Source organism: Nelumbo nucifera, chromosome 2 (genome assembly GCF_055504915.1).
Source record: "Nelumbo nucifera cultivar China Antique chromosome 2, China Antique-T2T, whole genome shotgun sequence".
Classification (NCBI taxonomy): domain Eukaryota; kingdom Viridiplantae; phylum Streptophyta; class Magnoliopsida; order Proteales; family Nelumbonaceae; genus Nelumbo; species Nelumbo nucifera.
In genome coordinates this window covers 9,508,842-9,523,072 of record NC_142650.1, presented here as the reverse complement: position 1 = coordinate 9,523,072, position 14,231 = coordinate 9,508,842, and the positions used below count along the sequence as shown (strand labels likewise).

The 14,231-nt window shown below is 33.2% G+C and overlaps 1 protein-coding gene across 1 annotated transcript; it reads left to right on the top strand.

Moving 5' to 3' along the window:
• Positions 1 to 9,776: 9,776 nt before the first annotated feature.
• On the top strand, positions 9,777 to 13,020 carry LOC104594902 (jasmonate-induced oxygenase 1-like). Its single transcript, XM_010255451.3, has 3 exons — positions 9,777 to 10,489; positions 10,939 to 11,269; positions 12,478 to 13,020. The coding sequence occupies exons 1-3, from the start codon at positions 10,002 to 10,004 to the stop codon at positions 12,724 to 12,726; spliced, it is 1,068 nt and encodes a 355-aa protein (XP_010253753.1). The 5' UTR covers positions 9,777 to 10,001; the 3' UTR covers positions 12,727 to 13,020.
• The last annotated feature ends 1,211 nt before the right edge of the window (positions 13,021 to 14,231 follow it).

The following is a 14,231-nucleotide window of genomic DNA, read 5'->3' as shown; positions in this document are numbered from 1 at the left end:
ACCTCTTAACCTATACTTACTTTAAAACCTATAGTGGGTTGGATTTTGGGAATCTAAATTCTGTTTGCACATCTGTTCAATCTTATTCTTTTCACATTCAAGAATAAAGGCGGGTTGGATTTAAAACCTGCATCTAATTCTCTACTATTTCTTGTCATATATAAGTAAAATAATACAAATAAGCATCAAGATTTTTAATTATTTGATTAAGAAATGTAAAAAATGCATAAACTATCAAATATCCTTCACATAAAATTCAAAATATTATTAAATTCAACATTTAGTACATAAAATTTATATGCTTTCCAGCAATATGCGAATCGGTTTTAGCCTAATACCATTACCATATCTATACCTATACAAATTGTAAAACCCCAAAACCTATCATTTAAGCAAAAAAAAACCCACTCCATCAAATAAGATAAAACCATAGGGACGAATACCCAACAATTAGGATAAAAATTGCCATCGAACTTCTTGAGCTCAGCTCACTGGGTTGAGATCGGACATAAAAACCGATTTAGGTTATAATTTGAGTTGACAAGAAAGAGAAATAAGGTTTTATATATAGCAGTTAATATATAGTTGTGACAGATGATACAGTGGTACGTGTGACGATGATGAACATACGGAGACTTTTGAGTTTCTAACATATTCTCCGCGCGTTCAACAGGCTAGGTTTGGGCTACGGTTACGTGACGCTCATCAAGATTTTGAATGACACGATGATGAATTAATTATATAATATATCTTGTGTGCTGCTGACATAATTTCAGCTTCTAATGTTTGACAATAAACCTAACTTAATTTGCATGCTTTTTTTTCCCCTCCGCTGGTTCATGTTTATCCACAAGGTTGTTCAAAATACCCGTATCGTGCATTATTTGTATTAAATACGCATAGATGCAGTGAAAAGATATATCGGATATATTATAAATTCTACAAATATATTAATAACATTAAAAATTTAAGGTTTAAATAAAATATATATAAATAAGAAATATTTATTTTAATAATTTATACGTAGATATATATAATACAAAATTATTTAAGGTTTAAATAATTTTGTGTCAGCATTTTGGATATTGATCCAAAAAGCTATTGTCTTAATTAGAGTCATAATGCAATTGAATTAGGTAAATATCTAGCCATCACGCCCTTGCCAATGATAATGATGTTAATGAAAAGACAAAAGCATTATGGAGAAAAAGTGAACACATTCTGAAGTGGCTGAGATGAATGGCTTAAGTCTCGTTTGGTTCATAGGAATAAGGGTCTAGAAGTGGATTAATTGTTTGGTTGAGTGGAATCGGAATCTCATTCCTATTCTTGGTGGAATGGCATTAATTTCTCGTTTAAGGGAATTGTCATTCCCTCTCCCTCTCTTGAGAATGAATTCCATGCCAGATGATTCCAATTTCGGTTTCAATTTCTATCCGATCAAACAAACTATGGGAATAGGCCATTTTGATTCTGAAAGATTTTGATTCCGATCTCGATTACGACTGCAAACCAAACAAATCCTTAGTGCTTTCTCTTTTGGTAGATAAAAGCTTTAGCCATTTGGTTCCAAGGACACACTATGCACATTTGGTTGCCAAGCTTTAGCCTGTCAAGTCCCCGATAAATTAAAATAAGCTTTGAAACATTGAGTCTATTCAAAATAAATTATTTAAGCTCAGTTTGGATGGAGTACAAATGCAAATATGTAGTGTGCAAGTCCTTGTATTTTGTATTATTTTATATGTACAGTACAAATACATACAAATAATACAAATACTAAGGCTGCGCTTGCAAACGGTGCAAATATGTAGAGTATAAAACGGTTCATATAAATTGCAAAGTTGGGTTAGTTTTGCATTGACAAATTTACATTCTTACCAAATAGACTTTTAGCTGTAATGGATGCAAACATGAATTCCAATAAAGCATATTCTTTTTTTTTTTTTATCAAAAGCCCACTTGAATGAAAATTTACTTCTTTTTTATTAATGTACTTTTACATCTTATTATCAATGTAAATATGCATTGGTCTTTCATTTGTCAATGCAAAAATGTAGTGTTACCAAACATAGACAAAAATGAACTAGAATACAAATTTACCCTGAACTCCATTTGCATCTTTTCCAAACGCAGCCTTAGTTGATATTACCTATACTTTTACATGTTATTATCAATGCAAACATGCATTGTTGTCATTTGTCAATACAAAAATGTAGTGTTGTCATGTATTTTTTTTTTCCTTTTTCAATCAATTCTCCAAAGATAGCGCCTATCTATATAAAGTACCTCTTCTTCGTATTGCCAGGTAGAGTCCCTGTAAAGGAGATTACGACACATCCCATTGTTATTGTTTGATAGGTCACACTGTGTAAACAAATTGTATATAAAATTAAATAAAATAAACCTTATACTCTAGAGTGATAATTTGCCTAAGTCGTATCCCGTTCAACCTGTTGAAGAAACGCCCCATCTATTCTAACAGCTATGGACAACTCTACGAGGCCCAACCTAACGACTACCAACAGCTCAAAGACCTCGACGTCTTCGTCATATTTAGCAACATCAGCCAGGGAGCAATGCTAGCTCCCTTGTACAACACGAGGTCGACCAGGATAGCTTTTGTAGTGAAAGGGAGTGGATGGTGGGAGATAGCATGCCCACACATCTCCAGTCAGAACAAGAGAGGAAGAGAAGGAGAAGGTGATGGGGTATAGTATGAGAAGGCCAGTTCCCGCGTGTCTTCAAATACAGGTTTCATAATTCCATTGGGACATGTGTTCACCGTCGTTGCTTCCGAGAACGAGAATCTGCAGATAATTGTATTCGGGATAAACGCCCAGGATAACAAGAGGAACTTCATTGCTGGGAAGGAACACAATGTGATGAAACAGATGGACAAGGAGGCGAAGGAGCTGGCTTTTGACATGGGAGGAGTCGTTCTTTGTTCCTTGTCCCCTGAAGTAGAAGCAGCGCCACAAACACGATAATGGCAGACGACTGTTCTCCATCTTGGATTCCGCCGGTTTTTAGATAAACTGTAGTTTGTAGGATGTAGGAGATAGACCTACTATTACTGCTACTGCTACTTAGTACGTACTAGAGTCTGGCTAGAGTGAGTAAACATCAACTATGATCCTTTTTGTAGAAAGAAAACAAATGAGCGAGAGCTTCTGCTTTCTAGTTTTGCTCACCACCCATTAAATAATAATGAAATGAAGGCTCTTTTTGGTAGTTAAAAAAGAAAATCGATGACTTTTTAGTTCTTTCGTTCGAAAACAATGACTGTCTTCTTCTCCGTGCTCCTCCATTCGTCGTCTGGTAGATTGTTCCCCACCGTCTTCTTTCCCATGCTCAAAAAAAAGGAGAAGAAGAACTCTTTTCGAAAATCGACGACTTCTCGGTTCTTCTGTTCAAAAACAACGATTGTCTTCTTCCTCGTGCTCCTCCATTCTTCGTCCAGTAGATTGTTCCCCACCGTCATAAAATTATTACCGCTATACCCCTGAACGCAACAACAGGAGAAGAAGAAATCTGTTCGAAAATCGACGCCTTCTCTGTTCCTCCGCTTGAAAACGACGATAGTCTTCTTTCTTGTGCTCCTCCATTAGCCGTCTGGTAGATTGCTCCCTACCGTCTTCCTCCCCGTGCTCAGAAAAAGGAGAAACGAACTCTATTCGAAAATGACGACTTCTCCGTTGCTCCCGACCATCTTCCCCGTGCTCCTTCATTCGTCGTCCGGTAGGTGACTTCTCTTGCTCCGGATTGTCTTTGTTTATCAGAGGCACCCTGTACTAGCCGTTCTTCACCTTCAGAAGTGAGCTTTTCCAGTCATCGTGCACCCCCATCTGCTGGAGCGACTTCCGAGTGACGTTTAACGGTGAAGACGTTAACGTCTTTCTTATACTGAAATGAAATTCTATTTTAAAATACGATTTAAATGGTTGTTTTTAAAACCGGTTACGTAATTCACCCAAACAAAGAAGGCAAAATGTTGATTGGTCCATCTCATCCGATACGATATAGAAAGATACTTTTTCCATATCATAGAAATTTGATTAAAAATTATATAGGTACACACATACATACATATATATATATATATATATAATTTATAATTAATAAATTTAATAATATTTTATATTTACAAACATTTATATATACTAATTGCCAACCGAGAGGTGGTTCAATTGGTAGGTTAGCTGGTTTGTTTCAGTATAGATGTGGATTTGATTCCTACAACCACCGACTTTGGAGGGGGAGGTTATTAGTGTGGTGCATATCAACAAATGCATAAAAAAAAAGTTAAAAGTAATTAATTTATTAAAACTTTTTAAAATTTTTTCTCACTTTAAGCACAATAAAACAGATGCAGATTAAATCCAAATCTAGTCCAACCCTAACATATCAATATTGAATTGGATGTAGATGTAACCAAACCCAATCCAATTGTAGCCCTACATATAGAAGTAAGACTTCAAACCAATTACCACATAAGTTCTAGTGGTTTAATTTATTTGTTTATTTCTTAATTTTATTATTATTATTATTATTATTATTATTATTATTATTATTATTATTATTATTATTATTATTATATACATACACACACATATGTATATATATATATATATATATATATATATATATATATATATATATATATATAATACCACCCATCCTAATTTTCTGTTTTTTTTTTATTTTTTATTTTTTAATTCCACATAATTATCTATTAAACCAGTAAGGAAATCACATAAACTTAACTATTTCTAACAACTATAAAGAAAGAGGAATTTGCTTTTCTAATGTTTAGCCAAGTGGCACCACTTTCCCCCACTTCCTCCTAAAGTGTCTCTAATCCCTATTTATCTCCTAAATTATCTCTAACTCCTATTTATCTCTTAAATTATCTCTAACTCCTATTTATCTCTTAAATTATCTCAAATTTATTAGAGAGATTCTCTCCTAAACTATCTCTAATTCCTATATCCCCACTTTTTATCTATATCTATGTAAAGTTCAATTAAAAAAATTTAGAATTATTTAAATATTATAATAAAATTATATACTAACTTTAAAATATTTATTCAAAACACAAAAATTAATTATAATAGATTTAATAATATTCATATTATTGGTAATTCTATATTTTTACAAAATTCATCATGAAATTATGTAGTAACAATATAAATTATAATTTTAGGAATTATTCAATTTAAATGTTATTCAAATAATAAAAATTTAACATTAAAAAATAAAACATTATTTCAATATTTCAACAATTAAATATCTTAAATAACAAAACATTAATGGTGAAAATTCAAATAATGAAATTTTTTAAATATTTTACATATTATTTAAATATTTAAATAACAAAATATTTTATATAACTAAATTTTAAACAGTTAAAATAACAAAATTATGTAATTAATTTAAGAAATTTCTTAAAAGTAAAAAATAATTATAATAGATTTCATAATATTCATATTTCTAATAATTTAATATTTTACAAAATTAATAAAAAATTATGTAATAATAGTAGTACAATTATAAATTTATGGACTATTAAATTCAATAAATAATTAATATTTTAAAATTTAAATAACAATATTATTTCAATAATTAAATAATATTGTAAATAGCTAATTTCACTTATATCAATTAATAATTATAGAAAATAACTTTCAACAAAATTATATTTATCAGTAATAATTTTACAATAATAGCGTATATACATTATATATTTATATATACTAAAATTAATATTTATTTTATTTTCAGTAATTATTTATTATATTTTTTTATAAATATATTTTCACTAATTATTTATAAATCTATTTTTGTTTTTTTATTTAATAAAAAATTGTCAATAATTACTGGAGATTAAACAACTATTATTTAACTTATCGTATTTATTGTATTTTTGTTATAAATTTATTTTTAGTAATTATATTTTTTTATAATTTATAGATTAATATTTATCAAAGATTAAGGGGGTGTTCTATAGATTAATTACCGATCCACACCACACCTCCATGGGCATTCTGCAAGGTATGACATATTTCAATCTGCACATTGTATTTGATTCCATGCATCTCAGCTACAACATTTGAGATAATCTTTGTCGTTAATCATTAAAAAAATAATATATTATTTTTTGTTATAACACAATAGAAAAATATTAGTAAATTGCTAAGAATTTTAATAGAATAAAAATAATATTAGTAACAATTAATAATATTAAATAACAAATAATGATATTAATGTTAATTAAAATGAGTAGTAATGTTAATGATATTTGATAATATTAACAAAAAATTTAGTAATAATTAATATTAGTAAAAGTAATATTTGAAAATTAATAATTAATAAAATAATATTAATATTAATTAATAAACATGAGTAGGAGTGGTAAGTTGTTCAAATAGAGAAGAGTAATATAGAATGAGGATAAACGAAGGATGAATACTTACTAGTTACCATCGATGATCCGATGCAGCAATGGTCGGGAGGAGGAGTGGTGAGTGGTTCAAACTAGGTTTGTCAATGATACCTGAAAATCCAAGGCCTGATCTAACATCCAACCCGATTATCTCGGATTCAGATGATGTATTTATGTAATCGGATCAGATTCAAATGCTACAATCTATATCTAATAAATAATTGGATTGGATTTGCGTTTGACCCCATCTGATCTGATTAAACTATGAAACCAATTATTATAATATTTATTAAATTTTATATAATTATATTTAAAATTATAAAAATATATTCTATATATTATATTATATATAATAACTTAGTATGTTATATTTATATTAATTTATTATATATAAAAGTTGAAAAATAAATAAATTTTATTTTTCTAGCATTTTAGAAAATTTATAGCAGAGTCGGATTAAATCCGAATCCGATCCAAGTTCTTTAGGATTCAAATTCGAATCCAAGACGATCGAATTTGGATGTAGGTTCTCAATAATCATATTGAATGTGGGTTTTGTTGCATCCGATCTGAGTCCGATCCGATTACAGCCATAGTTCAAATCGAGAAGAGTAGCAATGATGAGTAGAGAAGAATAGCAACGGCGAGCTCACAAAGAAGTGTTGCAATGGTAAAAAGAAAAGAGGTCTTATATTAGGGTTAAACATCCATGCGAAGTATGGGACCGTTATTCCACATGCAAAACGATGTGGTGTAGATGCTTCTACGAGATAAACCCGTGGATGAGAAAATGGATTGTGGTGTGGATCAATCCACGAGATAGCGTGGATTAGCCCACAACCACAACCAATTGAATGTATGGCACAGAGGTGGTGTGGATTGAAACTGAATATATCGTGGCCAATCCACACCACCAAACACTACCTAAACTATTGTTTGAGATTACACTATTTATTGACTAATTTAGTATATTTTTATTAGATATCTATTATATTTTCATTATAAATTTATTTTCAATGATTGTGTACTTTGTTATTAATTTTCAACAATTATTGGAGATTAAACTATTGTTATTTATTATAGATCAGACTATAAATTTAGCTGAAATTAGGAGGGTTCAAGGATTGGTTCAGTTCAGTTGCAGGCTATTTCGCCAACCAAATCGATCTGGCCAAGTCGGGAGTTTGTCACCTGAAACCGATTGACCATTAGTTTAAACCCACCAACTCGGGTTGTATCAGTTTGGGTCTATTTTTGGTTTGGTTTGTTTGTTCAAAAGATTTAAACTTAAAAATTAAATTTAAATTTCATAAATTATATTTATATTATTAAAAAATAAATTTATGATATAAAAATTTTTAGACTAAAAATATGGAAAATTTCCTACTTTCCCCTATTAAAAAATTAAATTTAAAATATAAAATATTAATATATATATAGCCAAACCGAGACTAATCTAACTTGGTCGTGTTGGAAAATTGTTAAATCAAAACCACTCGAAAATACTAAAAAACCGAGCAACTCAAGTTGAGTTTGACTGGATTGATTATTAAAAAGTTAAAATATAAAACAATTATATACTCCTCTCCTGTTAAATTAAAATAAAATATATACATATATATACATTGTTATGATGAGGCAATGAGAAAATATACATTGTCACATAATTAAAAAAAATAAAATAAAATAAGATTCCGTAGACTCCACCTCTCCTATTCATCAAGCAACGAATTCTTTGAATTTGCTAAAAAATTAAATTCACCTCCCAAAGTGACGATGCATGCATACCACGCTAGCTTCAAATTTTCAAATTAAATTTTAATTGAAGTTAAAAACTAAAAACGCCCATAGAGATAATTAAGAGTGGCGTCTTCGTTTTGCTATGCGAGACACTGAGACAGACAGGCTGTTGGACCCAAACCAAACTTGGTTGCTTGCTTGCTCAATATTGAAATACGAAAACAGTGAATATACATATACTACTATCAACTATCAAGCATCAACATTGGTGGACCCCATTTATCTGCCACATAAGCATCGCCACAGAAGATTACTATTGGGCCATATGTCTACCAAACTGTCCCCATGTGTAAATTATTAGTATTTCTTTTAATTAAGAACCCTACGTATTTGATAGTTGACATGATGATTTATATAGTTTTAATTTAATAGCATAACTTAATAAACTAATCTCAAAAGTGAATTAGATGGGGTCAGTTTCGTGGAGGCTTAACTTAATTCCTCATGTGCAAGATTCAACCATACCCAACCAAATTAATACTTCAATTCAGTAATACTCCTCCATTGCATTAATACTTCAATTCAGTAATCTGAAACACAATGTATACAAAAGATATCGATAACCTTTCTTCAACTTCAACCTCTGCGGCCAATTAGAGCTAATATAAACATTGGGAGCTTATCATCATGGAAGGCCCCAGCCGCTGTCATCATCATTAATTAATTCTTTTTTCTTTTGCAATTAAACCATTTAACCTCTGAAAGGCTTTATCTTGTCTCTCTCTCTCTCGCTCTCTTCTATTTATACATAACCGGCCCATGTGTTGACCAGTTATTGGCGCTTGAATTAATTAATAGTTAATAGTTTGTTGTTGTTTTATTGCTTGAATTTTGCACCGAATGAGCAGGAAGCACATGGAGTTAACCACCATGTGAGTGCTCTAAATCTAATCATCAAATCAACCATGAATATTAAATAGCAGAGAGCTGGACAGAAAATGGCGGGGGTGGTGGATTAATTAATTAATTAGGTATATGGATGGGGGATAGTGACTCAATTTTTGAGCCAATGATTAATGAACACACAGTATAGGATTGTAGGATTAAAAGGTGTTTGACCAAAAGATCATCACTCCCATCTGAAAATGGACTTTTCATCCCTCCACGTGGTTGAAAAAATTACTCAGTGGGATAATACATGATCAGTGCTGTGTGTCGTCGTCTGAGAAATATTTTCAAATACGTACATGGAATAATAATACATGCAAGTAATTAGTAAAAGGATTAATGAGGATTATTTCTCCTCATCCTCAAAATTAAGCCAGGAATAGTAGAGAAAGATGAGTTATCACTAATCAAAGAATTCAATTCCCTCACGGCGCCGAAACATTAAATAGAAAAAGAAATGGCCGACCATTAACCATTGGTATCGGGGGGATTTCATCAATTCCTCTGATCAGGCTCTGTCGTCAGTTCATCAGTGGTAATTTAACAGGGTGGAGGTATCTGTATGTCGGCCTGTCAGCTTCCCAAAAGGGACCAGAAGAACATACAAAAGGACAACCCCTTTATCTTATCTCTCTTCTTTCTCCGCTATAAAAACCCCATAAATAACACGTTCTCTTGGACGTCAATTTCATTTGAACAATCTCACAAGACTCCACTCCCCAAGTACCCTGTTGCCCATTTGCCTCTACGCCCCACACAACCTCTCCTCCATTCCTTTCCTTCTCTCTCTATTCTCTCTCTCTCTCAAATACATACACATACATATTACTGTTTCGACTTTAGAGGTAAAACTAGGACGAAATCAGATATGAGCACCCTACAAGATTGTTGGCCTGAGCCTGTTGTCCGAGTGCAATCGTTGTCAGAGAGCGGATTATCCGCAATTCCGACTCGATACATCAAACCACCGTCGGAGAGGCCTTCGTTAAACTCCGGTGGTGATGCTAACATCCCATTAATTGATCTCGGCAGCTTACTTAACAACCTTGACGATAAGACGACCCTGAAGCAAGTATCGGAAGCGTGTCGAGAGTGGGGCTTCTTCCAAATAGTAAACCACGGAGTGAGCCCCAAACTGATGCACCGGACACGGGAGGTTTGGCGACAATTCTTCCATCTTCCGCTTGAGCAGAAGCAAGTTTACGCCAATTCACCCAAGACGTACGAGGGGTATGGTAGCCGACTGGGTGTTGAGAAGGGCGCCATTCTCGACTGGGGCGATTATTACTTCCTCCACTACCTTCCCCTCGTGCTCAAGGATCAAAACAAGTGGCCTGCCCTCCCGGACTCATTGAGGTATCTATCACTCATCATTATTAAGTTTAGGCCGACCGAATAAACGACGTACTACTCCTACCACTACTTCAATTCTATCTTATATACAATTTCTTTCTCTCCTCTGATCCTGTGACCGGTCTTCTCGACTTGAGAAATTTGAATGCAAATGAATGTTAATTAGACGATTAGCTAATTAATAAAACGATTGTACATACAAGAATATTCCGGCCCATTAATTAATCCTGTTAAACTAGTAAATTATTATTGTGCTTGATTGTTTATTTTCTCGTTACCTGTAGCACAACCGTTACCAGGTGGATCGAGGTGGCTTAATTTCATGGGAATTTGATACACGGATGTGCTTTATTTATTATCCTTTTCTGGGTCTAATTTATAATGGTTTAATAGATATAAAGTTAGAATGAAATGATTAATTTACACTTGGTTGATTGATTGGTTAAATGTAGGGAGGTGACCCAGGAGTACGGCGATGAGTTGGTGAGATTATGCAAGAATTTGATGAAAATTTTGTCTGTAAACCTGGGACTGGGGGAGGAAAATCTTCAGAATGCGTTTGGAAAAGAGGGCATCGGTGCGTGCGTGAGGGTGAATTACTATCCCAAGTGTCCACAGCCTGATCTCACACTCGGTCTTTCCTCCCACTCCGACCCAGGAGGTCTGACTCTTCTGCTTGCCGACGACCGTGTCCCCGGCCTCCAAGTCCGTAGAGGCGGTAATTGGGTTACTGTAAAACCCTTCCCCAATGCCTTCATCGTCAACATCGGCGATCAAATTCAGGTCCTCTCTCTCTCTCTCTATTCTATATATGTCATAGGGCACATGTATGTAACGATCCATCAGTTTTGGATGGTTGCTAACCAGTAGTAACTCAACTTTGGTCAAAAGGAAACTCAAAAAGGTTTCTGTTTGGGGACCTTTACGTCTGTTTCCTTATCAACTGCAGTCTCAAACAAGATTATGAGCGTATAATAATAATAATAATAATAATAATAAGTAAAAGCTCCTTCTTTAAGGACTAATTAAGAGATGGAGTTTGCAATTGCATGAAGGAAAAGGAGGTTCCCCATAAGGCCATAACTACTTGTTTGGTACAAATCTACCAATTAATACTTATTCAAAAGTTTAACATTAAATAAGCTATAGCCAAATGCATGCATGTCAGTCGCTATTAGTGTCTAGTGGCCTACATCTTTATTCATCCATTTATGCTTATGCAATCCAAAAGAAAGAACAAGTATTATATATATATATATATATATAGGCCTATTTCTTCATTTCCTTTTGCTTATTGGACCACCTTGTCCTTTTATGTTTCCTATCATTTTTAGCAACTCTGGAGATTTTTCTCTTCAACTTGTCTTTTTGCCCTTCTCTCTCTTTGGTCCCACTGTAAAAGGAAAATATCAACTAGATAGATAAACATCATGGAGACCTACTGAAGATCAATGAAATCTTAGCTTAATAGCTTTATGGAGAGGCAGACTTAATTTATATATTCTTATCCTTGATCTGCTTAATTTCTCTCTGATCCTCTTAACTATGACAATATGACATGTTTATCTTAGTATATATAAATATTCTTGGGTTAAGAATAAGATCATCAAAATTCAAACTTCAAAGGTATTAATTAATGCTAGCCTTTTCTTTTTCATCTTTTGAAACTTTCAGTACTCCTGCTAGCTTGTTGTCTAACAGCAGGGGCTCTAAAGCTGAAGTGTACTAGTGTCTCCTTTAATTTGATGCTACATGATGCCCCATGCATGGCCCACCTGATGGGGTTTAGTCTCTTATAAGTTAGAACCCGAGGATCAATTGCACCTTTGATTTGGCATCTTTTCTCTGTACGTACTATTCTTATTAGTAGGTGAAATTGAAGTTGATTTGGCATCTTTTCTCTGTACGTACTAAAAACCAACTGTAGATATCTAATTAATTGATTAATTAATTAATGACCTGGTGAAATTGAAGTTGATTTTGATTAATAGGTGCTGAGCAATGCAATGTACAAGAGCGTGGAGCACAGGGTAATCGCCAATGCAGTGCAGGAACGCCTTTCCCTCGCCTTCTTCTACAACCCCAAGAGCGATTTACTCATACAACCAGAAAAGGAGCTCGTGACATCAGATCGACCCGCCCTCTATCCAGCAATGACCTTCAACGAGTACAGACTTTACATAAGGACAAAGGGTCCACGTGGAAAAGCACAAGTGGAATCCCTAAAATCTCCTCGCTGATTTTGAGCGAAACTTCAACTTCATTCATACACCCATTAGCCATTATTAATTAGCAGGTGTAAATTAAAAATCAAACATATAAATTAAATAGTCCGCCCCTCTGTATGGATGATCAGTTATCATTGAACATGCACCAATTAATTACTTGTAAAACCTACCTTGTGAGGAGGTAATTAATTAATCATAGATGAAATATTTACACTAATCATAACAAGAAAATATGTATCTCATCATTTTCTAAGTCGTAAGTTCATGAATGGAATCAATAATAATAAATAGTTTCCATTTAATTTATGGTTATGGGTCTTGGTTGAATTACATATACATGCACGCCTTTTTGCCGGCAGCTGGTCACATCCAGTTTGGTTTCTAGCTATTCTTTTCCACCATGAGACCTGTTCAAATGGCACATAACGCCGGCCTGAATCAGTCGTACTCCGTGTAGTTCATGTTAATCTTAAATATACAAGGAATATCGCCTCATAGACCTAAGTGCATGAATGAGCCTTTTTTTTTTTCTTTTTTAGTCTTTATACAGTAGTCTTTCTTTCCTTTTACAACAATGACAGTAAACATAATTGATCATCTGTGTCTCTACACTCTATCTCTATCTTTCTTCTGTGTTTTAATTCAGGGCTCGGGTTGGGGGTTGGATTATTATTTTGTAGCTCATCAATGCTTTTCTCTAACTACGTGCTGTTTTTTCTTTTTCTTTCTTTAATTTTCTTTTGGTTGAACACAGGGAGCTCTTATCTACCTCTATTTCTCTAAATCTCTGACATATATATTATCATATAATTCTTCAATGAAGAAAGCAACGATTATTATTAAGTAAAACATTTTATTATTGGCTTGAATGGTAGTTTTACATTCATATCACATCACGATATCAAGTTGTTATTTTATTTACTCAAATTTAATGGTGCTGTGAATTCATGATCAGTTGGGGGCCCATTGAACCTTGTGAGATTTAACTTTGGAAATCATCATACCGTGCGGATGACAATACAATTATTGACCAGGCCCATTTCTTATTGGATCATTGCATGTACCTGGGTTTGAATTTTGAAATCTCTTTAATCACGTGTGAAACAGAATTTAAAGCAATGACTTTTGATTTCTGATAAAGGGACACCGCTCATAATGCAGACAGATTGCATCCACTTGACGGTCATTTAAAATATGTTTTATTTTTTATTTTATGTCAGCACGTATATAAGGGTGGACCGGGTTGGGGTCAACCATGGTCCAACCCAAGTATGGTGTATGATAACCCTCACATGGATTATCGAATGATAGACCCAAAACTTATAAATTCATCAACCAGCCTCACCCACCTTTTAGCCCAAGCCCACTAATTAGACCCATTCGCTAGGTAAAGTAAAGAGGGAGGAGGTTTTACTTTTTAGTATATAACAAACTTTAAAAACAAATGAACAAATCGTCTAACATATTTGTCAAGTCTCTAGCTATGACGGCAATGGTGGATAGATTTTAAAGGCTAC

Excerpts from the sequence above, each read along its gene's own strand:
- LOC104594902 (XM_010255451.3), top strand. The coding sequence starts at position 10,002 with ATGAGCACCCTACAAGATTGTTGGCCTGAGCCTGTTGTCCGAGTGCAA. Across the intron at positions 10,490-10,938 it reads GCCCTCCCGGACTCATTGAG|GGAGGTGACCCAGGAGTACG; the intron begins GTATCTATCACT and ends GGTTAAATGTAG. Across the intron at positions 11,270-12,477 it reads ACATCGGCGATCAAATTCAG|GTGCTGAGCAATGCAATGTA; the intron begins GTCCTCTCTCTC and ends TTTGATTAATAG.